Source organism: Scyliorhinus torazame, chromosome 4 (assembly GCF_047496885.1).
Source record: "Scyliorhinus torazame isolate Kashiwa2021f chromosome 4, sScyTor2.1, whole genome shotgun sequence".
Taxonomy (NCBI): Eukaryota; Metazoa; Chordata; class Chondrichthyes; order Carcharhiniformes; family Scyliorhinidae; genus Scyliorhinus; species Scyliorhinus torazame.
The window spans coordinates 136417432-136445426 of NC_092710.1; the positions used below are offsets into that span (position 1 = coordinate 136417432).

The 27995-nt window shown below is 48.1% G+C and overlaps 1 protein-coding gene across 4 annotated transcripts in view; it reads right to left on the reverse strand.

Annotated features, from left to right (window-relative positions):
• sh3yl1 (SH3 and SYLF domain containing 1) overlaps positions 1–27995 on the reverse strand; it is a 239990-nt gene that overhangs the window by 80195 nt on the left and 131800 nt on the right. For all 4 annotated transcript variants that reach the window (XM_072498654.1, XM_072498653.1, XM_072498656.1 and 1 more), the window contains 3 exons: positions 19514–19642; positions 17640–17802; positions 199–268 (listed from right to left, as the gene is read on the reverse strand). In XM_072498654.1, coding sequence (XP_072354755.1) covers positions 199–268; positions 17640–17802; positions 19514–19642 — 362 coding nt within the window. The remainder of the gene's footprint in view (positions 1–198; positions 269–17639; positions 17803–19513; positions 19643–27995) is intronic.

The window sequence follows — 27995 nt, forward strand, 5'->3', positions numbered from 1 at the left end:
TTAAGTCAGATGGAACCTCAGTACAAGGACTGCACTTGTCATCATGTAGCATTGCATTGGAGTGTGTCAGCTTTGATTATGAATTCAAACCATGGTCTATGTGGAGGCATTTATGACGGATCAGACATACACTCCTCTTCCCCAAACACAAAAGGCAAGTTGAAATACAACACATTATAATGAGACCATTAGAGATACCTCCTAATCCTCCATTCACAGGTTGCAGTGTACGCTGTGGTCTGGATGAAGGCCTTTGTGATTCTTTGATCTGTAAAATGAAAGAAAATGATGAAATTACATTTGTATGTCCTCCGCGATGGTAGAGCCCATCATGTGAGGATAAAAGGTAGGGCTGAAGCATTTCCAAGAGCTTCAGCTTGAATGGCCGGCTGGATGATCTATCTCAGTCTACTTCTCAGATCCACACTACCACAGATACCAGTCTTAGCCAATTCTATTTACCCCATACGTTAGCTGAACACATTGAATACAGCAAAGATTATGGGCCCTGACAACATTCTGACTAAGTGGTAATATAGGAAAAATGTTACGATCCAGTTAGGGAATGTTAACATTTAAAAAGATATCTGAATATCCTGTTTAACCAATAGAACTACACCACAATGGGCAGCACGGTCGCGCAGGTTCGATCCTGGCTCTGGGGAGCTGTGCGGAGTTTGCACATTCTCCCCGTGTTTGCGTGGGTTTTGCCCCCACAACCCAAAGATATGCAGGCTAGGTGGATTGGCCATGCTAAATTGACCCTTAATTGGAAAAAATGAATTGGATACTTTAAATTTATTTTTTAAAAAGAACTACACCACAAGATTTCACTTTTTAAAAAACAAAACAAACATGCATATAAAAGAATTAAACAAAGCAAGTAATATCAACTTAACGACATGGTTATGCACTCAGATTTGCTTCCTTCTACCGCCACCCCCATACCCCCTCGCCCCAAATAATTATCTTATCAGACACATAAATCTTTTAAAAAGGGGGCGGGGGGGATGACACGGTGGCAAAGTGGTTAGCACTGCTGCCTCACAGCACCAGGGACCCGGGTTCAATTCCAACCGTGGGTCACTATCTGGAAAGTATGCACGGTCTCTCCGTGTCTGCGTGTTTTTTTTTGGGTGATCGGGTTGCCTCCCACAGTTCAAAAATGTGTGGATTAGGTGGATTGACCATGCTAAATTGTGCCTTAGTGTCCAGGGATTTGCAGGTGAGGTTATGGGGAAAGGGTGGAGTGGACATGGGTAAAGTGCCCTTTCGATGGGTCGGTGCAGACCCGATGGGCTGAATGGTCTCCTTCTGCACTGTGGGGATTCTATGAATCTATGAAAAGTTACTTATTTCTCTCGGGACCACTCATAAGTACGGCACAATCCCTCTGAAGAATGTTCTCAACTTCAGCTATTCTCGGATGTAAAACTTTCAATTATATCTCAATATTGTGGAGGCGTTAATCATTTTTCCAATCCTTCTAGGTTTCATCAAGTTAATCTGCTGGTTATTTTCTTTTGCAGTAAGAGACTGATAAGGGCTACTGTAGATTATCCCAGTAGCTTCAAACCAGGCCATAAGACCATAAGATATAGGAGCAGAATTAGGCCATCCGGCCCATTGAGCCTGCTGCCCCATTCGATCGTGGCTGATATGTTCCTCATCCCATTCTCCTGCCTTCTCTCCATAACCCTTGATCCCTTTATTAATCAAAAAAACACCAGATTGAGATGCTGCTTGGGTGCTGTTACCTACATGGCTACAGACCAAGAGTTGGAAGGTGGAATCAGACAGAATAGTTCTATTGTGGAAATTAAGTAGGCAATTTACCCTCTTGAACTTGCTGCACTGTTCAATGTGATCATGGCTGATTTCATCCTGGCCTCATCTCCACTGTCCTGCCCGTTCTCTGCAACCCTTCAACACATTACTAATTAAAAATCAGTCTAACTCCTCCTTAAATTGACTCACTGTCCCAGCATCCACCGCACTCTGGGGTAGCGAATTCCACAGATTCACGATCCTTTGGGAGAAGTAGTTTCTCCTCATCTCCATTAAAAATTTGCTATCCCCTTATCCTGAGACGATGACCTCTCGTTCTAGAATGCCTCACAGGAGGAAACATCTGCTCCATGGCGACTTTATCCATACCTTTTGTTATGATACATAACTCAATTCCCCCCTCATTCTTCAAAACTCTAGAGAGCTATTGGCCTAAACTGTTCAATCTCTCATAAGACAGACACCACTGGCTGGATTCTCTGTTCCTGAGACGAAATGTTGAAGCCAGCGCAGTATTCGTGGGACTTCCACAACACAAAACTGGCGCCGCACCTAGACCGATTCAGTGACGATTGAGGGGCTAGCGCAGGCGCCACAAAGAACACAATCCAATGAGAAACGGTGCGGGATTCACCGGTTTCGCCATTGACACATGAGGAGGCTGACAAGCTGCAGCCGCAGATACACACTTTACTCCCACACAACATCCCAGCCAACAAGATGGCAGCAAAGAGAGCAGCACCACATTTCAGTGATGCCGAGCTGGAGCTCCTCCTGTACTCGGTGGAAGAGAGGCAGGTCAGCCTCCAACCCGGCCTGGGAAGGAGGCTGCCAGATGCTATAATTCGCCGTGCATGGGCACAGGTGGCAATGCCGTAATTAACACCATCCGCACACGCCTGCAGTGCAGGAAGAGACTGCACGACCTCCTCAGGGTGAGTAGGCAGCACTGTGCCTCTAGCACCAACCCTTGTCCCACACACGCGTAACCTGACCCATCCCCCTACCCAGAGGGCGTATGAATCCCCACCCTGCACTGTTTTGTTACCTGTGTGGTAGGTAACATGTGCTACTCAATCCAGTTACAGCAGAGGCTTCCGGAAGAAGGCTCAAAGTCGTCCAGAAGTTTATGTAAGGTTTATTGAGTAACAGAACTTAATAACTGCATGAGTTCTTACTTTAAGAACTATACTAGGAGAAAGGTTACAACTTTTACATACAACAACCAGGCCTGACCACACTAGCAGCCCTGAGCTAAATCTCTGCTTCTGCTCTCCTCACAGTCTAATCAGCCAAAGAGCCCGGAGGGCTGCTTGCTTCTCCTTTTATATCCACCAGTGCTGCCCCCTAGTGATCTTTCCATTTCCCATCAACCCCTTCTGTACATACCCATGTACAGATCACCACATCCCCCTTTTTCTTTTTTTTTTACATAGTTGCAGTGTTGTAACTAAATGGAACAAACACAATTGGTGTCGTGCACAAATACATTACAGAAACCAATGATTGCATCAGTCCAATGTTCACAAGTTCAGACGGTTGGGTGCTCGTCTGATTCGGGTTGATCTCTTAAGTGGGCATGGAGACCCTGAGGTTTTAATGTCCATCTGGCCACTGGCTGATGGTGTCGTGGGATGTCGAACGATAGAGTCCTGCAGATCTAACGTCGGAAAGACAGGTTGATGAGGTGGAAGCTTCAGCAGGTCTCGTCGATTGCATCTGAACAGCACACCCCCGTTGGACTTCACAATGTACGGTCGTGGCGAGACTCGTCGTAGCACCATTGCCGTGTTGGACCATCCTCCACCAGGCTGTCTCAGGCGAACCATGTCATTGATCGCTAACAGATGCAGCAATTTTGCATGTCGGTCATAGTGCTGCTTTTGTGGGTCACATTGGTGGCGCATCTTGTCCAGCACTTGCGAGTGATCCGGATTGCTGAAGCGTAACGCTGTTAACGTTGTCCTCACATCTCGATTGAGCCGGTGGTAGCCCTGAGATCAACGGTGTTGACCGATATGATAATAGAGCCAAGCGTATGTCGGAATTCGAGTCAGTGGCCTTGCTTATGAGTTGCTTAATAATGTGTACACCTTTCTCTATCCTGCCGTTGGATTGGGGAAAGTGGACTCGGTGTCACGTGCTTAAAGTTGTATTTCTTGGAGAATTCTGCCCACTCCCAGCTTGCAAAGCAAGGACCATTGTCGGACATGACTGTTTGTGGGATGCCATGCCTCGAGAAGGTTTCCTTGCAGGCTTTGATAACTGTTGCAGATGTGAGATCCGGGAGTTTCATTATTTCCAGAAAGTTGGAGTAATAATCAATGATAAGAACATAGTTTCGACCCATGGAGTGAAACAAGTCTATGCCAACTTTGTCCCATGGTGACGTAGCCATCTCATGCTGCTGGAGTGGCTCCTTGCTTTGTGCCGGTTGATGTTTTTGACACGTGTCGCATGAACATAGAACATTACAGCGCAGTACAGGCTCTTTGGCCCTCGATGTTGCGCCGACCTGTGAAACCACTCTAAAGCCCATCTTAACTATTCCCTTATCGTCCATATGTCTATCCAATGACCATTTGAATGCCCTTAGTGTTGGCGAGTCCACTACTGTTGCAGGCAGGGCATTCCACACCCTTACTACTCTCTGAGTAAAGAATTTACCTCTGACATCTGTCTTATATCTATCTCCCCTCAATTTAAAGCTGTGTCCCCTCGTGCTAGACATCACCATCCAAGGAAAAAGGCTCTCACCGTCCAGCTTATCCAATCCTCTGATCATCTTGTATGTCTCAATTAAGTCACCTCTTAACCTTCTTCTCTCTAACAAAAACAGCCTCAAGTCCCTCAGCCTTTCCTCATAAGATCTTCCCTCCATACCAGGCAACATTCTGGTAAATCTCCTTTGCACCCTTTCCAATGCTTCCACATCCTTCCTATAATGCGGCGACCAGAATTGCATGCAATACTCCAAATGCGGCCGCACCAGAGTTTTGTACAGCTGCAACATGACCTCATGGCTCCGTAACTCAATCCCTCTACCAATAAAAGCTAACACACTGCACGCCTTCTTAACAACCCTCTCAACCTGGGTGGCAACTTTCAGGGATCTATGTACATGGACACCGAGATCTCTCTGCTCATCCACACTGTCAAGAATCATACCATTAGCCCAGTACTCTATCTTCCTGTTATTCCTTCCAAAATGAATCACCTCATACTTTTCTGCATTAAACTCCTTTTGCCACCTCTCAGCCCAGCGCTGCAGCTTATCTATGTCCCTCTGTAACTTGTAACATCCTTCCGCACTGTCCACAACTCCACCGACTTTAGTGTCATCTGCAAATTTACTCACCCATCCTTCTACGCCCATCCCCAGGTCATTTATAAAAATGACAAACAGCAGTGGCCCAAAAACAGATCCTTGTGGTACACCACTAGTAACTGGACTCCAGTCTGAACATTTCCCATCAACCACCACCCTTTGTCTTCTTCCAGCTAGCCAATTTCTGATCCAAACTGCTAAATCACCCTGAATCCCATGCAGTTTTCTGCAGTATTTTCTGCAGTAGCCTACCGTGGGGAACCTTATCAAACGCTTTACTGAAATCCATATACACCACATCAACTGCTTTACCCTCATCCGCCTGTTTGGTCACCTTCTCAAAGAACTCATGTGAGTACCATGTTTGTTATGTCCTCATTTATCCCAGGCCAGTACACGGATTGCAGTGCTCTTCTTTTGCACTTCTCGATTCCAAGATGTCCCTCATGAATCCTGCGGAGCATGTCTGATCGGAGCGCCAGTGGAATGACGATTCTGTCATTTCGCAGTATTACGCCATCCACTAGTTTTGTCTTCATTGTCACCGTAAGTGAAAGAGTTATAAATATCTACAGCTTGCTAGCCTTCCGTTGCTAGTAACAGCCCAATCTTTCTCCCGTCGGAGGCTACATTAAAGTCATTAGCTGCCATGTATATTTGAAGCTGCTGTTTAAACATTTTCCAGTTACTATTTAAATTACCGGTCGTTTTCAGCGGCCGTGGAAGTGGCATGTGTTCCATTGCGTCGGTTGGTTGGCTGGGATCCAAATGCTGCGAAGTCTTCCACAGTTGAGCAGTCGGCCCTTTACCTTTTGTTTCCTTTCTTGTCTCTAACTAATCTATCTCGTACTGTTCAATTAAAGCCAACCTTAGCCATGTTTTGTTACCTGTGTGGTAGGTAACATGTGCTACTCAATCCTGTTATAGCAGAAGCTTCCGGAAGAAGGCTCAAAGTCGTCCAGAGGTTTTTGTAAGGTTTATTGAGTAACAGAACTTAACAACAGCGTGAGTTCTTACTTTAAGAACTATACTAGTAGAAAGGTTACAACTTTTACATACAACAACCAGGCCTGGCCACACTAGCAGCCCTGAGCTAAATCTCTGCTTCTGCTCTCCTCACAGTCTAGTCAGCCAAAGAGCCCGGAGGGCTGCTTGCTTCTCCTTTTATACCCGCCAGTGCTGCCCCCTAGTGATCTTCCCATTTCCCATCAACCCCGTCTGTACATACCCATGTAAAGATCACTACATGCACCACATGCTGGCATCCATACCAGCCGACTTGGCCAGGTGCCCTGTGCTGCATACGTTGAACTGTCTAACACTGCCTGTTGTCGTTTTTGGTTCCCATCCCCAGGAGAACGCCGCCCAAACCGCCGGGAGCGGAAGAAAACTGGAGGGGGTCTGCAGGACCTGCAGACCCTCATCATGGCTGGGCAGAGGGCCCTGGACCTGCTCGGCAGCCCCGAGGAAAGGGAAGTCACCGGAGTGGAGGTCAGCCACGGGCGAGGAAATGAGACCCTGCTTAGTTGTGGTTCCCCAAGCCATGTGTCAATCATCCCCCCCTCCCCCCCAAACAACACCCCTACACCATCCTCACACTCACCCCCATCCTCGCCCCTACCACCCCCACTCCTCCCCGGCCAGCAGTTTAATCATGCGTCTTGTCTTGTGTCTTGCAGGACCTGCTGGTGATGGGGCGAATCCAACTGGTGTCCCCCGCAGCCAGTGCCACAGCCGGAGTCCCACACGTGTGCCAAATAGCGACGAGGACAGCAGCAATCAACGCGAGACCCTGGACACCCCCGAGCTCGAGGATAACTGGACTTCCCGTAACAGCTGTCTCCAATACTCTCCACCATCCCAGAGACACTCACCTTGGTTGGGCACTTGAAGAGGCACCTAGTACACCCTTTGGTGTGCACCACACAGCTGCTCCGGTACTTCAGGTTGAGGTAGAAACACCCGAGGGGGCGGACATTCGGAGGGCAGGCCGACCCCAGGGACTAGCTGCCATCCAGAACTGTTTTGGACTTCTGGAACGGACAGTACCATCTATGGTGACGATGCAGTCAGAGACCAAGGCACTACATGAGGGGTTGTCAACGAGCATCCAGCACCTGCAGGTGTAGTTGGAGGAGTCCTATTGCGTGCAGGAGCAAGAGGTGGTGCCAGCCATGCGTGCCACCCAGGCCAACAGTGCATGGGTGGCGTCCGTGGTGGAGGCACTGGTGGCAAGGGTTTTGGCCATGGATCAGCATGTCCTAGGCCTCAGGCATTCTGTGCATCCGTCTCACAGGGAACCATGTGCAGAGCCACTTGGACATTACAGCGGTGCTCCTGAGCGTGGCCCGTCACAGCAGGCCATGGTTGGGAACGTCGGCGACATTGCCCAGGCACTGGCCGACGTGGTGCAGACCCAGAGGAAAGTGGCCCAGTCCCAAAGGGAGATGGCGCAGTCACTGGCTGATGTGACAGACCCAGAATGTGGTGGCACATTCAAAGCGTGATGTGGCGCAGGTGGTCCACTCCCTGTGCTCCATGCGCAAGCATGCAGACCCTGGCCAAGGTGAGAGCGGGCCTCCAGGACTGTCAGCGCCAGGTGGCAGGTGAACCTCATGGGATAGCTCCGCTCACGGGGACCCAGGTCATGGGGCGGGAATCACAGAAGGCCGCCTCCACTCTTGAAATACTGTGTGGGGATCCACCTAGACGTAGCGTTAGGGTTCGTAAGGCCAGAAGGTTAGACACCAGTTCAGGTGGCATGGGTGCAGGGCACAATTTGGTTATAGGCGCGAGGGCACGTATATGCATATATTTGTGCATGTTGAACTGTTACAACCTGCCTCAGTGCTCTGTCAAATGAGTGTGAGGGATGGGTTGGTCTGGGCGGGCCAGAGAGGGAGCACGACGGTGGGGGAGATGGGCAAACATTGTGGGTGGGCTGGGTGATCCACCCTACCCACCCCCTCCCCACACCGCGACCGTCCCCACAATCGCAACCCCAGGGATCTGATGGGACCGTGTGATAGATTGACCAGTTCGCATGCACCCAGGTGGTCGGTAGAAAATGCTATTGTGGCCGATGTTGTGGAGTACGCAGCAGGCCGCCATGATGCGGGCGACCCTCTCAGTGCCATACTGGAGAGAGTACCTGACCCGCATCTTCAGGATGCCGAAGCACCGCTTCATCATGCCCATGGTCGCTGCAGCAGCTTTCTGTGTCGATCTGTGGCCTCCGGATTGGCATCATCAGCCACGACCGCAGTGGATAACCCCGTTGCCCAGGAGCCAACCCCCCAGCCGGGGCGGGGCGTCTGGAACATGTCAAGAATCGTCAAATGTGCCAGGATGAAGCCGTCATGCACATTGTCCGGGTATCGGCCACAGACGTCCATGATGCTCATCTGATGGTCACGTGTCAGCTGCACGTTCATCGAGTGCAACCCCTTTCGGTTTGTGTCGAGCGGCCTGTCATCTGCAGGTGCTCGTGGGGGACATGCATCCCGTTGATCATCCCCTGGACCCAGGGCACCTCAGCAATTGCGGCGAAAACCCGCTGCCCAGGCATCCTGGTGAGCTCGGTCCACATTGAAATGGATATATTCAGCCGACTGGGCATTTGGGCCTCTGAGATTGTGGGGATGCACCTGCACACCGAGCTGAGTGAGATCCCGGAAATGTCCCCACTTGGCGTCTGGGAGGACCCGGTGGTATAAAAGTTCAGAGAAACCATCACTTTGACGGCCACCGGGAGCGGGTGTCCTCCCATATTCCCCCGTGGTGACAGGTACGCATGGTCTGGCAGATACGTCGCGCTGTCTCCCTGCTCAGCCGGAGTCTTCGACGACATCTGAGGGCTAAGGCCAGATGAGGGTGAGGAAGAGCTGGGTGGGACATGTGTACCAATGAAATTTTGACACGAGGGCGAGAAGGGTGGCAATCCTGTCTAAAAAGCAGGTAACTATTACGGTTGCCAACACGGTGACAGACCCGGAGGGACAATATTATGGTGAGTGGGGCTATGGGGGTGCTCCGATGGTACTGGAGAAATTGTACGCCCTGAATTGGGATGATGCAGAGTTTATCAAGAAAACATTGGCGGCGATCCCTGACCTCAATTTCCACCAACTGATCATGGCGGGGTGGGGTGACTTTAACGGTGTCCTGGATCCAAGGGTTGACAGGTCAAATCCCAGGTCATGTGCAAGGTCGGGAATGGCGAAGGGTTGGATTGTCTTCATGGAGGTTCAGCCCAAGGAAGGAGTTCTTCTTCTCACACGTTCACAGGGCTTATTCCCGAATAGACTTATTTGGAGTGGTGAAATATGTGCTTCCAGTGGTAGTAAGGGCAATAGATATCTCAGACCATGCCCCCCCATCACATTATGTGGATGTGAGATTGGAGGCAGGTCATACCCAGCTTCCCCCGTGGACGTTGGACATGGCTCTCCGCGCCAACAAGGCATTTTGTGAAAAATTGGCACTGACCATCAGTAACTACGTGAGTTACAACCAGAACGCGGAGATCTCACCCTCCACATTCTGGGAAGCATTGAAGGCGGTGATCAGGGAGGGAGATAGTATCATGCAGGACACACAGGGAAAGGGGGGGAATGAGGGCAGTTCGACAGTGGCTGATCGACTCCATACTGGAGGTGGATCAGCAGTACTCCGCAGCTCCGACGTTGGGAGCTTCCAGCGGAGAGAAAAAACCTCCCAATCGGGTTCAAGCAGATTTCAACCGGGAAGGTGGTGAGCCAGCTCCGCCATTCATGTGGGACCTTCTATGAGCATGGTAACAAGGCTAGCTGCCTGCTGCCCACCAGTTGAGGAAGCAGGCGGCCGCACGGAAGATAGCACAAATCAGGGACCGGTGGAGGGGGACCTGGTCACAGCTCCGGAAGAGATCAATAGTGTCTTTGGAGCCTTCTACCGAGGGCTGTACATACATTGCCCCGGAGGCAAACTCGGAGATGACACAATTTCTGGAGGGACTAGACTTCCCCGTGGAGGAGGGAAGGGCAGGGACCAGAAGGGCTGGAGGTGGTCATGGAGTATATCAAATCCATGCAATCCGGGAAGTTCGGCGGGACCGTATGGATTCCCGGTGAACCTCTACGTTTGCGGTGTTGCTGGCACCACACTTGCTGGGGTGTTCAATGATTTGCTGTCAAGGGGGGGTCCTTGCTGCCAGCATTGGCACAGGTTTTGATTTCATTGATTCAAAAGAAAGGCAAAGACCAGGTGTGTGTGGGTCACACAGACCTATCTCACTTCTGGATACCGAAGCAAAGTTTTTAGCAAAGGTTCTGCCAAGACGCATGGAAAGCTGCTTGCCTGACATGATTTTGGAGGACCAGACTGGATTTGTCACAGATCGATAGCTGTTGGTGAACATCAGATGACTGCTGAACTTTGTCATGTTGCCACCCAGGGAGGAGACAACAGAAGTGATCATCTCCACGGACACAGAAAAGACCTTTGAATGGGTAGAGTGGAAGTACCTCTTTGAGGTACTTGAACAGTTTGGGTTTGGGCCAGTGTTCATCTCATGGGTGAAACTATTGGACATTGCTCCCATGGCAAGCTTCTGGGTGAACGCCATGAGCGCAGATTACTGTATAGGGGAATGAGTCAGGGGTGCCTGTTGTTCTCGCTTCTGTCTTCTCCGGCAATTGAGCCACTGCCGATCGCATTCAGGCCATCGGGTGGGTGGAGAGACATTGGGAGAGGAGCCAGGGAGCATAGTGTGTCCCTCGATGTGGATGACCTGCCGCTCTGTGTCTCGGACCCCTTAGCCAGCACGGGAAAGATAATAGAGCTCCAGAAGGAGTTTGGAGCCTTCTCAGGATATAAACGAAACCTGAGTAAGAACAAAATCTTCCCGGTTAAACCCCAGAAAGGGGATGCAGAGCTGGGAGCGCTGCCGTTCAAGTTGGCCCAAACTAAGTTTAGGTACCTGGTGATTCAGATAGCCCACAGTTGAGCCCGGCTCCACAAAGTGAACCTGGCCAGCTTGGTGGAAGAGGTGAAAGGGGACTTGTGAAGGTGCGATTCACTCCCTCTCTCCCTGGCGGAGAGAGTGCAGACGATAAAAATTAATGTTTTTGTTTGTGTATCGGTCGCTCCCGATTTTCCTTCCTAAATCATTCTTCGCCAAAGTGGATAAACTGGTCTCGGCCTTCGAGTGGTTGGGGAAGAATCCTCAGCAGGGGACTCAATTTCTGCACCGCCACCAAAATGGACCCCATCAGTCTCGCGGCAGACACGGAGGAATTCATCAGGCGAATGAGGCTCTAGGAGTTCTTTCACAGACCCCAAGAGGCCTACAGCGAAATCAATGAGATAACCAATGAACCGGAACAGCAGACCGAGAGATCTGCGGTGCAGCAACCAAAGAGAAAAGAGTCGAATTGGATCCCCCCGGAAGGGCGCTGCCCTCGACTCGACATGTATGTTCAAGCCGTCAGGAGTCGCGTCAATGCCAGATTCGTCATTCACAAGACAGCCCCGAACGTCACCCAAGCACAACGCAACGCCATCCGCGCTCTCAAGACCAATCGCAACATCGTCATCAAACCAGCAGACAAAGGAGGGGCCACTGTCGTACTGAACAGAACGGACTACTGCAAAGAAGTATACCGACAAGTCAACAACCAGGGACATTACAGACAGTTACCGCAGATCCGACCAAGGAACACACTCACCAACTCAACAGACTGATCAAGACCTTGGATCCAGACCTTCAGAGCACCTACATGCTCTCATCCCACGTACTCCCCGCGTTGGAGATCTCTACTGCCTCCCGAAAATACACATGGCCAACACACCAGGCCGGCCTATTGTATCAGGCAATGGGACCCTGTGTGAGAACCTCTCTGGCTACATCAAGGGCATCTTGAAATCCATCGTGCAAGGTACGCCCAGCTTCTGTCGCGACACAATGGACTTCCTACAGAAACTCAGCACCCATGGACCAGTTGAACCAGGAACATTCCTCGTCACAATGGACGTCTCGGCACTCTACACCAGCATCCCCCATGACGACGGCATTGCTGCAACAGCCTCAGTACTGACAACTGCCAATCTCCTGGCGCAATTCTGCAACTCATCCGCTTCATTCTGGATCACAATGCCTTCACCTTCGCCAACAAGTTCTTCATCCAGACGCACGGAACAGCCATGGGGACCGAATTTGCACCTCAATATGCCAACATCTTCATGCACAGGTTTGAACAAGACCTCCTCAGCGCACAGGACCTTCAACCGACGTTATGCACCAGATACATCGATGACATTGTTTTCCTTTGGACCCACGGCAAAGAATCACTGAAACGACTATACGATGACATCAATAATTTCCATCCCACCATCAGACTCACCATGGACTACACTCCACAATTGGTTGTATTCTTGGACACACACATCTAAATCAGGGACGGTCATCTCAGCACTTTGCTTTACTGCAAGCCCATGGATAACCTCACGATGCTCCACTTCTCCAGCTTCCACCCTGAACACATTAAGAAGCCATCCCCTATGGACAAGCCTCCATATACACAGAATCTGCTCAGATGAGGAGGAGCATAACAGATGTCTACAGACGCTGAAAGATGCCCTCGTACGAACGAGATATGGCGCTCGACTCATTGATCGACAGTTCCAATGCGCCACAGCAAAAAACAGCACCGACCTCCTCAGTAGACAAACACGGGACACAACCGACAAGGTACCCTTCGTCGTCCAATACTTACCCGGAGAGGAGAAACTACGACATCTTCTTCGCAGCCTTCAACACGTCATCGATAAAGATGAACATCTTGCCAAGGTCATCCCCACACCCCCACTACTTGCCTTCAAACAACCGCGCAACCTCAAACAACCCATTGTTTGCAGCAAACTACCCAGCCTTCAGAACAGTGACCACGACACCACACCACCCTGCCATGGCAATCTCTGCAAGTCGCACCGGATCTTCGACATGGGTACCACCATTACACGTGAGAACACTACCCACCAGGTACACGGTCCATACTCGCGCGACACGACCAACGTTGTCTACCTGATACGCTGTAGGAAGGGATGTCCCGAAGCATAGTACATTGGCGAGACCATGCAGATGCTGCGACAACGGATGAATGGATATCGCACGACAATTGCCAGACAGGAATGTTCCCTTCCAGTCGGGGAACACTTCAGCAGTCAAGGGCATTCAGCCTCTGACCCGGATCTGGGTAAGCGCTCTCCAAGGCGACAACCCAAAATCGCCGAGCAGAAAATTATAGCCAAGTTCCGCACACATGAGTACGGCCTCAACCGGAACCTTGGATTCATGTTGCATTACATTCACCCCCCACCATCTGGCCTGGGCTTGCGAAATCCTACCAACTGTCCTGCCTTGAGACAATTCACACCTCTTTAACCTGGGGTTACCCCTATCTCTGGATTTGTAAAGACTTAATTCCCTGCAAATGCTCGCATTCAAAGCATTGTCTTGCATCTTTGACTTTGTCTATATATATGTTTCTGGAACATGCCTCTTCATTCACCTGAGGAAGGAGCAGTGCTCCAAAAGCTAGTGATTTGAAACAAACCTGTTGGACTTTAACCTGGTGTTGTAAGACTTCTTACTGTGCTCACCCCAGTCCAACGCCGGCATCTCCACATAATTTCTGTGATGTCGTAGCCGGCTCTAGTCTACCCTCAAATTGAACTTTAAGCTAATTATCCCTCGTTTACAATTTGTCCAATGAAGTAAGCCCACATGCTGCTTTATAACTCTCTCTTCTACACTGAGTCTAGTCAAAAATATGGGTAACCTTTTGAACTGCCATTTTTTTTAGATGTTCTCGCAATCATTAATGTCCAGCACTTTAATTACCTTATCGTCACAACAATAATCTTGCCAGAACTAAACATTACCTCTGAAATATTAACATCAACAATAAACTAGATATTCACAACAAGAGAGATTGGCTAATTAACCAATTTGTTTGACTATTCAACGAGATCATGGTTGATCTGTATCCTAAGTCCATAACTGGTCCTTGTCCCATCTCCTTTAATACATTTAGAAAAACCATTAACTTCAGATTTAAAATTAACAATTGATGTAACATCATATATCATTTGCATTAGAGAGTTCCAAACTTTTACCATTCTTTATGTGTAGAAGTGCTTCCTAAGTTCACTCCTTAAAGATCTGGCTCTAAGCTTTAGACGATGACCCCTGGTTCTAGACTCCCCAACCAACGGGAATTGACTTGTGCTCCAGAACCAGCTGACAAAGTGGAAAATTCCCCAGGCATATTCACGCACAAAAATCCAATCTGGCCAATTGATACCCCATTAGCCTCCTGGAAAGATACAGGCTTCTGCTATCACCTGAGCCTGAAGGAAAGGATATGTGATTAAAGTTTATACTTTCTTTTGTTAATTGCAAATTGATAGAAAATGTCGTCAACAGTGGCACTTATTCAATAACCTTTTCACCGGAACTCAGTTTCTGTTCTGCTCAGAGACTCTGCTCCAGACTCATTACAGCTCTATTCAATTATGAAAGTTGAATTCCAGAGATGAAGCAAGAGTGATTGACCCTGACACCAAGGCAGCATTTGACTGAGTACGGCACCAGATGGACCATGTGAAGTTAGGTGAAAATTGGAAGCAAAGTTGACGACTTTAAGTTTAGGATAAGAGCTCGAAAAGGTACCAATATAGTCATCAACGTACCAGAAAAATAGGCGAAATCGGGTCCCAAATAGGACTGGAACAAATAGTGTTTCTAGTAACCCACAAAAAATACCAGGCATAGCTGGGACTCATATGGGTTTCAATTGCAATACCTTTTATTTGGAGGGAGTGAGTGGAGTCAAAGGAGAAACTGTTCTACGTGAGAACAGTTTCAGCCAGAGGGCCGGTGATGGTGGTTGAAGGGCAGTGATTGGACCTCCATTCAAAGATGATGAAATAGCAAGCCCTCAAACTGTCCTGGTGTGGGATCAAGATGCAGAGGCAGGATGGCCATGGTGTAAAGAAGACAGTTAGGGCCAATAAACTGGATAAACTGTTTAAGTGGGGTTAACTTGGCTAATCTGTCAAAACTGAAGCCTCACAAGCATCAGGTTGTGGGTTCAGTTCCCACTTATGCACTTCAGCATATATTCCAAAATGATATCTCGGTGCAATCCTGAGGGCGTGTTGCATTGTTGGAAGTGTCTTGAGAAGTTAAATGAAGGTTTTGCTTGCCTATTCAGATGGACATAAAAATGCCTCAGCACTTTTCAAAGAACAGCACAGAAGTTGATCTGATGATCCGACCAACACTAATCTTTCAACCAACATAATCAAAAAGATCAACTCTTACCACATTTGCTTCTTATGGGACTTTGCGTGAATTGAATGCCAAGTTTCCCTACACAACAGCAACCACAGTTTAAGATTAATTTGTTGCCTGTGAAGCACTTTGTGAAATTCTGAGAACATGCTATGAACTCTATATACTTTCTTTTCTTACATTTTACTGCTCAACAGTGTCGAAAACAAATTCAAAACTTTCTCAAATCATTAAGGAAAGTGCTGGAAGTGTAGACTAGACTTTCGCCTTGAGAACCTGGGCAGAGCACAAGATGATCGATCGGTGGACAGATTTGAATACTGCTAACATAAAAATTCCGATTTGCCTTCCATGGTATTAATTAAATCCAATGGGTTCTGTTAGGAGCATGTGAATCAGCTCTCCTTTCTTCATTTGGCCCAGGTGCTAATAGTGAAAATTGACCTCCATGTTTTTTTATTGTGCAACTCACAGTGACATTAAAATAAAGATAAATTTAATTTTAAACTTAAACATACTTGTTGATTTTTGTTAAATATCTTTTTAGTTGTCATTGTTCTGGTCATTCTTCAAATTACGAATTATGTCACATTTAATAACAAAGGTCAAGTTATGCACTGAGAAAGTAAAAGGAACATAGGTCAATTTAAGGGACTTTTCAGCTACAATCCATGGCCCCCCATTTTGGATGTGGGAAATATTTAGGGATAGCATGGCTTTGAATTGGCCAAAATACTAAAAATAGTACAAATACTGGCGTGGCAATTTATTCAGGTAAACTTCAGAAAATGGAAATTGTGGTACCACTGGGTTACTGTGAGCCCAGAAAAAAAATGAAGTTTGAAATGACCTTGGATTCAGGGATATAGATGGTGCAGAATCGCACAGGATCTCAAAAGGATTATTTTCAAAGATAGGTAGAACCAGCTTTCGCAAATTGACCAGGAAACGCTTTGCTGACTAACCAGTGAAACTTGTTCGAAAGGCATATTGTGCTGAGAATGCGGGATAATTATAAACTTTGGATAAGTGTAATCTACATAAATGTCTCTCCGCTCCTTGTAGTTAGTCAAGTACTTTTGAAGTGAACTCACTTTTATTATGGAGGAAAATGGACTGCCAATTCAGGCACAGCAAGATCCCAAATACCACAATCAATTTTAGAGATTGTTGGCTGATGGATAAATGTTAACCAGGAAGCTGGGGGAACTTCCCTGATCTTCTTTGAATAATGCCATGAAATCTTTTACGCCCACCTGATAGGGCAGATTAGGCTTTGGCTTGCCATCTCATCTGAAAGGCAGCATCTCCAGCATGAACCACTCTCTTAGTTACTACACTGGCATCAGCCTAGATCATGTGTTCAAGTCTCGGACATGGGGCTTGAACACATGTCCTTCTGACTCAGATGGAGGGAGAATACCGCCAACTGATTAACATTAACATAGGATTTACAGTGCAGAAGGAGGCCATTCGGCCCATCGAGACTGCACCGGCTCTTGGAAAGAGCACCCTACCCAAGGTCAACACCTCCACCCTATCCCCGTAACCCAGTAACCCCACCCAACACTAAGAGCAATTTTGGACACTAAGGGCAATTTATCATGGCCAATCCACCTAACCTGCACATCTTTGGACTGTGGGAGGAAACCGGAGCACCCGGAGGAAACCCACGCACATACGGGGAGGATGTGCAGACTCCGCACAGACAGTGACCCAAGCCGGAATCGAACCTGGGACCCTGGAGCTGTGAAGCAATTGTGCTATCCACAATGCTACCGTGTTGCCCCAAGCCTGAGTTAATGTAAATGGCACTAAGAGAAATGTTTTTTCTACATGCTCTGAGTTAGTTATCCTTAAGATAGCTTGAAGGAGGATAGGCAACATTTTAATTCATCAGGATTTGGATTAAGTAAAGTTATCTTGTAGCTACAAAACTCCTTGCAACAACTTGTGTTTTAAACATTGTGACATTTACTAATGGAGAAGCAGTCTAAAATACAATTTTTTAAAACACGTTCCCCATTATAAAGTTCCTAAGGACAGTTGGTCACAATCCAATACATCGAAGGTACTATGCAGCTGGTTCATGCGAAATCATTATTTTGACTCTGGCAGAGAAATCGGACTGATGGCTGAATGAAAAAAAGGACTCCTATTTTGTAAGTAACAAAACAGATCACAAACCTTTGCTTGTGCTTTTGTTACTTTTCTCTTATTCCCACGCTGTTCTTCCTTTTGGTACTGTTCGGTGAAAATCTCCAGTATTTCATACAGTTCTTGGGCTACAGCTGGAGGCTCGACATCTCCATACAAAATTGAACATGCTCGGATGTCCTGGCAGTAAAACCTATTTTATAAATATTTTCACAGATAAGTAGAATATTCTGCATTATACACTATTGCATAAATGTGGAATTATTTTACATTGAAAAATTAACCTAAAATTCAAACAGTACATTATCGGCATGTGTACATTGTAGGCTGGATTCTCCAGTCCCCCATTGTGTATTACTCGGCAACAGGTTTCTCACCGCTTTTTAATAGGATTTCCCATAGAAGCCACCCCACGCCGCTGGGAAACCTGCGGGCAGGGGTGCGCTGCCAGTGGGAACCGAGAATCCCAACGGCTGGAGAATTCCGGCCTATATTTTTAATGAGTTATTAACACATAGAGGTAAAAGTCATCTCATATATTTTAGTTAAGGAAGTAAGTCTACATCAAATTATAGAAATGTACAGTATCTGTTAAGTAATGGGTTAAGAGACATTGCAATTAGTTGTCTCATTTATGTTCAGTATCCATTAATTGACACTGATATGTAAAGGGGCTTCAGGTGGCCTCTGTCAGGTGATGTATAGTGAGAGTTTTGTGCAGAGGCTGTTGGAAGGAAATAAATGTGTGTTTGTGAAAAAGGAACAGAACTTTAGACTCTTCATATCACAGCAACTAAAACGTCTAACAGTATCAACGGAAATCTGTGAGACCTTGTCAAAAGCCTTCTGAAAGTCTAAATAAACACCCACCGGTTCTCCCTGGTCAACTCCAATCATTACATCTTCAAAGAATTCTAGTAGATTTGTCAAGCATGATTTCCCTTTTGTAAATCCATGCTGACTTTGTCTGATAATACCACTGCTTTCCAATTGCTGTGCTATGACATCCTTGATAATGGACTCCAGCAACTTCCCTACTAGGGCAGCAGGGTGGCACAGTGGTTAGCACTGATGCCTCACAGCTCCAGGGACCCGGGTTCAATTCTGGTCTCGGATGACTGTCTGTGTGGAGTTTACATTTTCTCCCTGTGTCTGCGTGGGTTTCCTTCGGGTGCTCCGGTTTCCTCCCACAGTCCAAAGATGTGCAGGTTAGGTGGATTGGTCATGCTAAAATTCCCCCTTAGTGTCCAAATGGCTAGGTAGGGTTACAGGGGTAGGTTGGAGGCATGGGCTCAAGTAGTGTGCTTTTTCCAAGGGCCGGTGCAGACTCGATGGGCTGAATGGCCTCCTTTTGCACTGCAGGGATTCTATGATGCTACTGACGTTAGGCTCACTGGTCTATAGTTTCCTGTTTTCTCTCACCCTTCCTTTTTGACATCAACAATGCTGATGATTATTCACCAGCTAAGTGAAACTTTAATTCAATAACACTTGTTGATCAGAAGTGAAAAAAGTGTTTACAATTAAGAACAAATGCAAAATAAAGATTTTATCTATAGGTAGATAGTGCCAGATGAAAATATGCATGTAAAACATAAAGAATATAACACAAGAATGTACAAGATATCGTGACACAGTTAACACATGGAAAAAGTGTATTTTCCTTTTTGGACAGCAAGTCTAACTGTTCTGTGCTTTGTCACCACTTGGTGTCTCTCTTATATCTTCTTCTGAAATTGCTTGCTCACTGTGTGAATAGATCCAAGACCAGAACCTGTATTCTGTTACTCTTGTGATGCAGCATGCCAACATAACTGTGTAATTGGATTTTTGTGCAATATGTTATACATAACTAATACAGTACTTTGAACAATGAACACTTCTTGGGTCTAACTGCAACTTACTTGCGATTAGTCTCTTTTCTTTCAATCAAGCAAGATCCTTCTAATGAAATTCCAGCAAACAAGCCTCGTGACTTGCAGTAGGTGTACACTGCAGCTGAACTTCTTATAGCTACATCTCCCTCTAAGTTTCTGGAAAACAACACATTTTTACAAGATGTTTACAAACAGCACAATAAATCAAATTGAAAAATGCTTCGGGGTGGCACTATTTCACTTTGTGGTCAGTCACAATTATGTTAGCCTTGACTCAGTATTGCTTCCAAGTCAACATGTTCCAAGTTCCATTCCAGAGAATTGAGCGTATTATTATCGCAATATTGCTGAATTGTTGGGAGTACTCTCTTTTAGATGGGGTGTCGAGCTGAGACCATCTGCCTTCACATGGATATAAAAGATTCCATGGCACCAACGAACATGACTAAAACAGATGATATGATGGTCATCATATTGTTTTTTTTGAGGGATCATGCTGTGCGAAATTTAGCTTCCATGTTTCGCTACATGACAAATTGATTACATTTAAAAAACAACTAACGGCTGTATAACACTTTGAGGCATTGAGGTCTTGAAAGTTGCTAAACAATTGCAAGTTCTTTCTTTAATGAATCAATGTTCAAGACCTTTGGCACAGGATATATAATTATGCGTTATGAATATGCAAGTTTTCTTTTTAATAATACTTAATGTCTCATAAGAATTTCATGAATCTTGTAAGGATGGTAGGACACCGCAATTATGTCACTGGTCTAATTTACTGCTATAAATTAATTCCCAATATCCTATTAATGCTACCGCTTAAGACTACACCACCGCCTTGCTATCAAGCTGCTCATTTGACCTAAAGTCATGGATCAGTAAGAACTTTCATCAACCAAAAGTAATCAAGGTTAAAGGAATCCTTTGCAGTTTCTGCCAAAAAGGATACACCCCAGCCATCTGTTCTGCTCAGGCCGAACCTGACACTGCAAAAATCATGAAGTTTTGTGATTCAAACCCCGTGTTGCAGCTCCCACCACGACTGCTTATTTCTACCTGGGCAACACCAAAGTTCCTTACGCAGCATCTTCCAAACCCATGACCACCTAGAAGGACAAAGGCAGCAGATACCAGGGAACACCACTTGTAGATGTGCCTGTCTCTGAGAACCAAATGGTACCAAGAGCCAGTGATCTTCCCAGTGGATGGAGTCCCCTCCCGAGCAGAATACATCATGGAGCCATGTAGTAAAGATGTAAAGGCAGCGAGGCCAGTGGTCTCTGTACCATTGTTCCTTGTTATCAATAATAAACTCTGTTTGTTCATATGAAGAGCCGCCGCCTCTTGGTTGCAAAGCCACCACATTGGCGATGAGGATAAAAACAATTATGGAGACATGTGAATATTCAGTTAAACTGAAGCCTGAACGAAGGAAAGATTCACCCGAATATCTGTTAGGCGAATAGTTAATGCCAGGCCCTAAGGGACAGACTCAGATAAATATTGAATTGGCTAAGACAGTCAGAAGTTTGATGAAATGTAAAAAAAAAGAAAACAAAGAGAATATTATCCTCAGAAGCAAGAGGTGTGATCCCAAGTTTAAGAAAAAGGGAACTGATAAAAACAAGGAAAAGTGAGCACAAGGAGCAATGTTAACAGTAAAAGCCTCAAGGAACTGCAGAACCTGGTCCCAATGCTGTGGGAAAGTGAAGAGGTTGAGACTCTAGGCTCCATATCTGAACAGAGCCTGTAGTGAGGGGAGGGGGTCCAGGCTGTGATCCCTGAATTGGTGGACTGCAGGCAGCAAAGGCCTTAGATTTTTGGCAGAGAAGAATTCCAAAATACAGCCCTGTGAATATTGAGTGCGCTGGATCAGTTGATGAACCTGACAAAAAATAAAACGGTACATCAGGAGAAAACTTACTTTTTTTTAGGTAGCTGAGAGGCTTAGAAGAGAGCTGTGAAGATCATTGAGAAAGCTTTCCACCAAAAAGAAAAGAGAAGTGAAGGAAGAGAGATGAAACAGTTTAGTCGGGTATCCATAAGGAGGAGCTGCAGGTTCCCGCCAAATCTGCTGAAGCGTGGGAAAGCACAGACAGAAAGAGAGAGAAACAGTAGCTGTGAGCCCAAAACAGGTTTTGACAGTCTTAAAGCAGTAATAAGACCATAAGACCATAAGACATAGAAGCGGAAGTAAGGCCATTCGGCCCATCGAGTCCACTCCGCCATTCAATCATGGCTGATTTCAACTCCATTTACCCGCTCTCTCTCCATAGCCCTTAATTCCTTGAGAAATCAAGAATTTATCAACTTCTATCTTAAAGACACTCAATGTCCCGGCCTCCACCGCCCTCTGTGGCAATGAATTCCACAGACCCACCACTCTCTGGCTGAAGAAATTTCTCCTCATCTCTGTTCTAAAGTGACTCCCTTTTATTCTAAGGCTGTGCCCCCGGGTCCTAGTCTCCCCTGCTAATGGAAACAACTTCCCTACATCCACCCTATCTAAGCCATTCATTATCTTTTGCACAATGGCGGCATGTGGCACAGAGGTTAGCACTGGGACTACGGCGCTGAGGACTCGGGTTCGAATCCCGGCCCTGGGTCACTGTCCGTGCGGAGTTTGCACATTCTCCCCGTGTCTGCGTGGGTTTTATCCCCACAACCCAAAGATCTGCAGGTTAGGTGGATTGGCCACGCTAAATTGCCCCTTAATTGGAAAGAAAAATAATTGTGTACTCTAAATTTATTTTTTTTTAAAAGAAAAAAAAGCAGTCATGCATTTAAAGTTGTGCAACATTAATACAACAACCACCAGAAGGAACAACAACCACCAGAAGGAACAAAGAATAGAAAAGTCAGAGAAGACCCCAGAAAGAGGGCAACTTTAAAAAGAGGTTTCATAAGCAATTGACAACCTCGGAGAAGGTAGTGAAGACCTTGAGGAAAAGGCAACACTGGTGTTCGGAGGAGGTAATAAGTCCACAAGGGAGAGGCAATGCCAGACTCAGAAAGGCAGTAAAAGAAACCCCAAAGATGATGGAGCAAGGTCGACCCTGACCCCGGGGATAGGGAGCAACGAGATTCAGTTGCATTCCGTCCCTTTGTATTGTAACGAGAAGTTCCTTGGAAGTTTTGGCAATGAACAACAAGGAAACGATAAAGCTGTAATCAGTCAGAACGTAAGACCAGCCGCAGCATAAGGAGAGCTAAGATTGAAGAGAAAAGAGTTGGGTAAACCTACCCGGAGACTGCAGCAAATAGGAAATGAGTTAAAAGTTTGCCCCTGGTCTAAAAAAGAAACAGCCCATCTTTATCAAAGTCACGATGCCAAAGGTGGAAGTTGCTATGGAATCTATCAAGGCCAGTGAGAAACAGTACAACATTCACCAGCCAGCGGAAGTGCAACTAGAATTAGAGCCAGAAAGAAAAGAAAGGGGGGGTTGAGAGAAAAGCACAAGCAGAGCTCAATGACAGAGGTCAGAATGGAACTTGAGTAGTGCCAAGGAAATCCCATTGTAATGGAGACTGTCAGTTTTACGATGAGTGAGGGAAATGCCAGTCTCAGGGTGAAATACATCAAAGATATAATCCATGCCATTCATATAGGACATCCTGTATCATCTATTGCAAGAGTCTCCTCCAAGTCACTCACCAACCCAACCTGGAAATATATTGCTGTGCCTTCACTGTCGCTGGGTCAAAATCCTGGAACTGCCTCCCTCCTTAGGTGTACCTACACCTCAAGGTCTGCAGCAGTTCAAGAAGGCAACTCAGCACCACCTTCTGAAAGGCAACTAGGGATGGGCAATATATGCTGGCCTAACCAGCGACACCCACATCCTGTAAATAAAAAGTCATTCGAAATTCATGAAAAATAAGATTGACCAGTTAAAACAGGATTTGCCCAAGAAGGAATCTGAACTCCTTACCTTACAAACCAAGCTTGAAACATTGAACAATCAAAATTCTGATTGTAAACAACATATTGAGGTTCTCAAAGAATCACTCACTGCTAAATAACAGAGCTGCCATACTTCGAATAAAGGATACCAAGGTGGCCTCACTGGAGAGAAATATTAGGGATTTAGAAGATGAAATTCCAAGACTGTAGCCTCATGGAGCTTTGAGTACTGACTATCGGGAAGAGGAGTTTCAGCAGATGGAAGTTTACAAGAGCCATTGTTGGGAATTCTTTGGAGATTCAATCGAATGATCAACTACCAGTTGTGTGGAAAACACAAATGAGCTTGAGAAATGGGCATTCTGCAGAGAGGCGAAAACTGCCCAGCATTTGAGGGTGCTGCGAAGAATGTAGCAGTGGGCAAGTCCAAAGGAAGAACATAGCTCTTGGGACAAGTTAGCAATTCAGGAGAACTGTCTAATAAACAGAAGAAGAAGAAGGAAGAAATGCTGAACATGGAAGTAGAATTCAACGCAACCATAACAAAAGCAAGGGTCCAGAACCATGCAGAGCATGAGAAGGGAGAGACCATTATCAAATATTGCTCGAAGAGAATGTTGGATTCATCTTTAAAGAGACTCAAAGATGGATAAACTGAACAGATTGCAAAGGCAGAGCTGAGGACTAGAGAATGGTTGTGATCTTTTTCGGCAAGAGAAAGTTATTATGGCCAGAAGGAAGCTACAGTAATCGAGGAAGAACACTGAGTTCACCAAGAGTGTTAAGCTGGTGGAAAATGACAGTGGATTGAGTATTTCCTGCAAAGAGTTGGAAGTCCAGATCAGCATGCTGATGGAACATCGTTTCCATGAGATAAATAGACGAAGGGTAAATATTTTCTTACAGAAATAAGAAAAAACAAAGAACACAAATAAACATCTTATAGCTATGTCACGTATTCCCCCAATATACAAGCCCCCCATTAAACGATAATAAACACAGTCATGAACACTAAGTACTCCCTACCCCCGCACCCCCCCCCCCCCCCCCCGCCCCCAGGTTGCTGCTGCTGCTGACCACCTCCTCACACTCCGCTAGAAAGTCTAGGAACGATTGCCACCGCCTGAAGAACCCTTGCACATATCCTCTTAAGGCAAATTTTACCCTCTCCAATTTAATTAACTCTGCCATGTCGCTGATCCAGGCTTCCACGCTTGGGGGCCTCCCATCCTTCCACTGTAGTAGAAACCTCCGCCAGGCTACCGGGGACGCAACGGCCAGAATACCGGCCTCTTTCGCCTCCTACACTCCCGGCTTGTCCGATACCCCAAATAGTGTGAGCCCCCAACTCGGCTTAACCCGGGTGTTTACCACCTTAGACACCATCCTCGCAACGCCCCTCCAGAACCCATCCAGCGCTGGGCACGCCCAGAACATGTGGGCATGATTTGCTGGGCTCCCCGAACACCTCACACACCTGTCCTCCACTCCAAAAAACCGACTCAGCCTTGCCCCAGTCATGTGCGTCCTTGTGCAGAACCTTAAATTGTATCAGGCTAAGCCTGGCTCAGCAGGAGGAAGGATTTACCCTACCCAGGGCGTCCGCCCACGTACCCTCGTCTATCTCCTGCCCCAGCTCCTCCTCCCATTAACCTTTCAGCTCCTCCGCCGAGGCCTTCTCCTCCTCCTGCATCTCCTGGTAGATCGCCGAGACCTTGCCTTCTCCAACCCACACCCCCGAGAGCACCCTATCCTGGATCCTACGTGCTGGAAGCAGTGGGAACTTCCTCACCTGCCGTCTTACAAATGCCCTTACCTGCATGTACTTGAAGGCATTTCCGGGGGGGAAGCCCAAATTTTTCCTCCAGCGCCCCAAGGCTCGCAAATGTCCCATCTGAAAACAGGTCCCCCATCCTTCTAATACCTGCCCTGTGCCAGCTCAGGAACCCCCCATCCATTCTCCCGGGGACAAACCGATGGTTCTCTCGGATCGGGGATCACACCGAAGCCTCTGCCTCCCCGCTGTGGCGTCTCCACTGCCCCCAAATTTTGAGGGTCGCCGCCACCACTGGACTCGTGGTGTACCTTGTCGGCGGGAGCGGCAGTGATGCCGTCACCAGCGCTCTCAGGCTCAAGCCCACACAGGATGCCATCTCCAGCCTCTTCCACGCCGCCCCCTCCATTACCCGCTTGCGTATCATCACCACACTGGCAGCCCAGTAGTACCCACACAGATTAGGCAACGCTAGCCCTCCTCTGTACCTGCTCCGTTCCAGGAACACCCTTCTCACCTTCGGGGTCTTTTTCGCCAATACAAACCCTATGATGCTCCTGCTGACCCGCTTAAAAAAGGCCTTAGGGATCAGGATGGGGAGGCACTGGAATATAAAAAGGAACCTCAGGAGCACCATCATCTTCACCGACTGTACCCTACCCGCCAGGGAGAGTGGCAGTATATCCCACCTTTTAAACTCCTCCTCCATCTGCTCCACCAGCCTCGAAGTTGAGCTTGTGTAGGGCCGCCCAGCTCCTGGCCACCTGGATTACTAGGTACCGAAAACTCCCTTCCGCCCTCTTCAGTGGAAGCTCGTCTCTCCCCCTTCCCTGATTCCCTGGGTGTATCACAAATAGCTCACTCTTCCCCATGTTGAGCTTATACCCGGAAAAGTCTCTGTGGTAGTATGTATTAGGGGTCATGTGGGACTGGAAGCCCTAATGTCATTGGCTGACAGATCCCGAGTCCTGGTTGGCCGTTGACCTCTAGCTCCGCCCTGAAGGCGGAGTATAAGAAGCCGGAGTCCTCCCCCGCAGGCCATTCTACTATCGAGCTGCGGGGGAACAGACACGCTTAATAAAGCCTCATCGACTTCACTCTATTCGTCTCACGGAGTCTTTGTGCGCTACAATTTATTAAGCGTGCCTAAAAAGGACTATGGAGCTCAGGATCATCCCGGAATGCCTGAGGATCAGCCCCCACGCAGTGAACGCGGCAGCAGCCTTCAAGCACTGGCAGACTTGTTTCGAGGCCTACCTCAGAACGGCCACCGGCCGGGTCACAGAAGACCAAAAACTACAGGTCCTGCACTCGAGGGTGAGCACGGAGATTTTCTCCCTCATCGAAGACGCGGAGGATTTCCAGACGGCGTTCGCAGCACTGAAAAGTCTCTATGTCCGCCCAGTTAACCAAATCTACGCTCGCTACCAGCTCGCGACGAGACGGCAAGGTCCCGGAGAATCGATGAACGAATTCTACGCCGCGCTGCTGATTTTGGGACGAGCCTGCAGCTGCCCTTCGGTGAACGCAAATGAACACACGGACATGTTAATGCGCGATGCTTTTGTGGCAGGTATGAATTCCTCCCAAATCCGCCAAAGACTTCTAGAAAGAGAGTCGCTAGGACTCTCAGAGGCCCGGGCCCTAGCAGCCTCCCTAGACGTGGCCGCGCGTAATACCCGCGCCTACGGCCCCGACCGCGCGGCAGCCCATTGGGCTCCGTACGTACCCGTCGCGACAAACCCACTCCCCCCCCGGACACCCCACAGACTTGCGCGGTCCAAACGCCAAGTCGCACCGGGGGCGCCCGCTGCTATTTCTGCGGCCAGGCGAAACACCCCCGGCAGCGCTGCCCGGCCCGCGCAGCAATCTGCAAGAGCTGCGGGAAAAAGGGCCATTTCGCGGTTGTGTGCCGGTCCCGCGAGGTCGCCGCTGTCCCAGGAGAACAGGGAGCCCTGCAAGCCGTTTACGCTCCCCAACCCCCCCAGCGCCCCATGTACGACCCGCAGGCGCAGCCGCTCTGGGTCCCGACCACCGCGGTCCCGGGAGAACAGGGAGCCCTGCACGCCGCTTACGCTCCCCAACCCCCAACCCCCGCGCCCCATGTATGACCCGCCGGCGCTACCACTTTGGGTCCCGACCACCGCTCTCCCCGGAGAAGAGGGAGTTCTGCGCGTCTCTAACGCCCCCCAAACCCCCCCCGCGCCCCACGTCTGACCCGCCGGCGCTACCTACTTGGGTCCCGACCACCGCTGTCCCCAGAGATGAGGGAGCCCCGCGCGGTCCTAACGTTCCCCAACCCCCCCAGCGCCCCATGTGCGACCCGCAGACGCCGCCATTTTGGGTCCCGGCCACCACGAGGGGAGGAAGGGCGCCGCCATCAAGGACCACCCCAGACCTGTACGACGCGTGGGGACAGCCATTTTGTCCACCCCCGCCGCCATCTTGTGACCCCCCAGCCATGTGCGTTGTATGGGGGCAGCCATTTTGTTCATCCCCGACGCCATCTTGGACGGCAACAACGGACCCCACTCCACTACTACAACCACGGCTCGCTTCAATTACGCTCGATCAAGCTCGGCCCCGGACACTCCAGACGACGACGACAACGGTGCTAATAAACGGCCACGAGACACCATGCCTAGTCGACTCCGGGAGCACGGTGAGCTTTATCCACCCCAACACGGTAAGACGCTGTTCCTTGACCACCTATCCCAGCGCACAAAAGATTTCCCTAGCTGCAGGATCCCACTCCGTACAGATCCAAGGTTTCTGCATAGTTACCCTAACGGTGCAGGGGAGGGAGTTCAAAAACTACAAACTACACG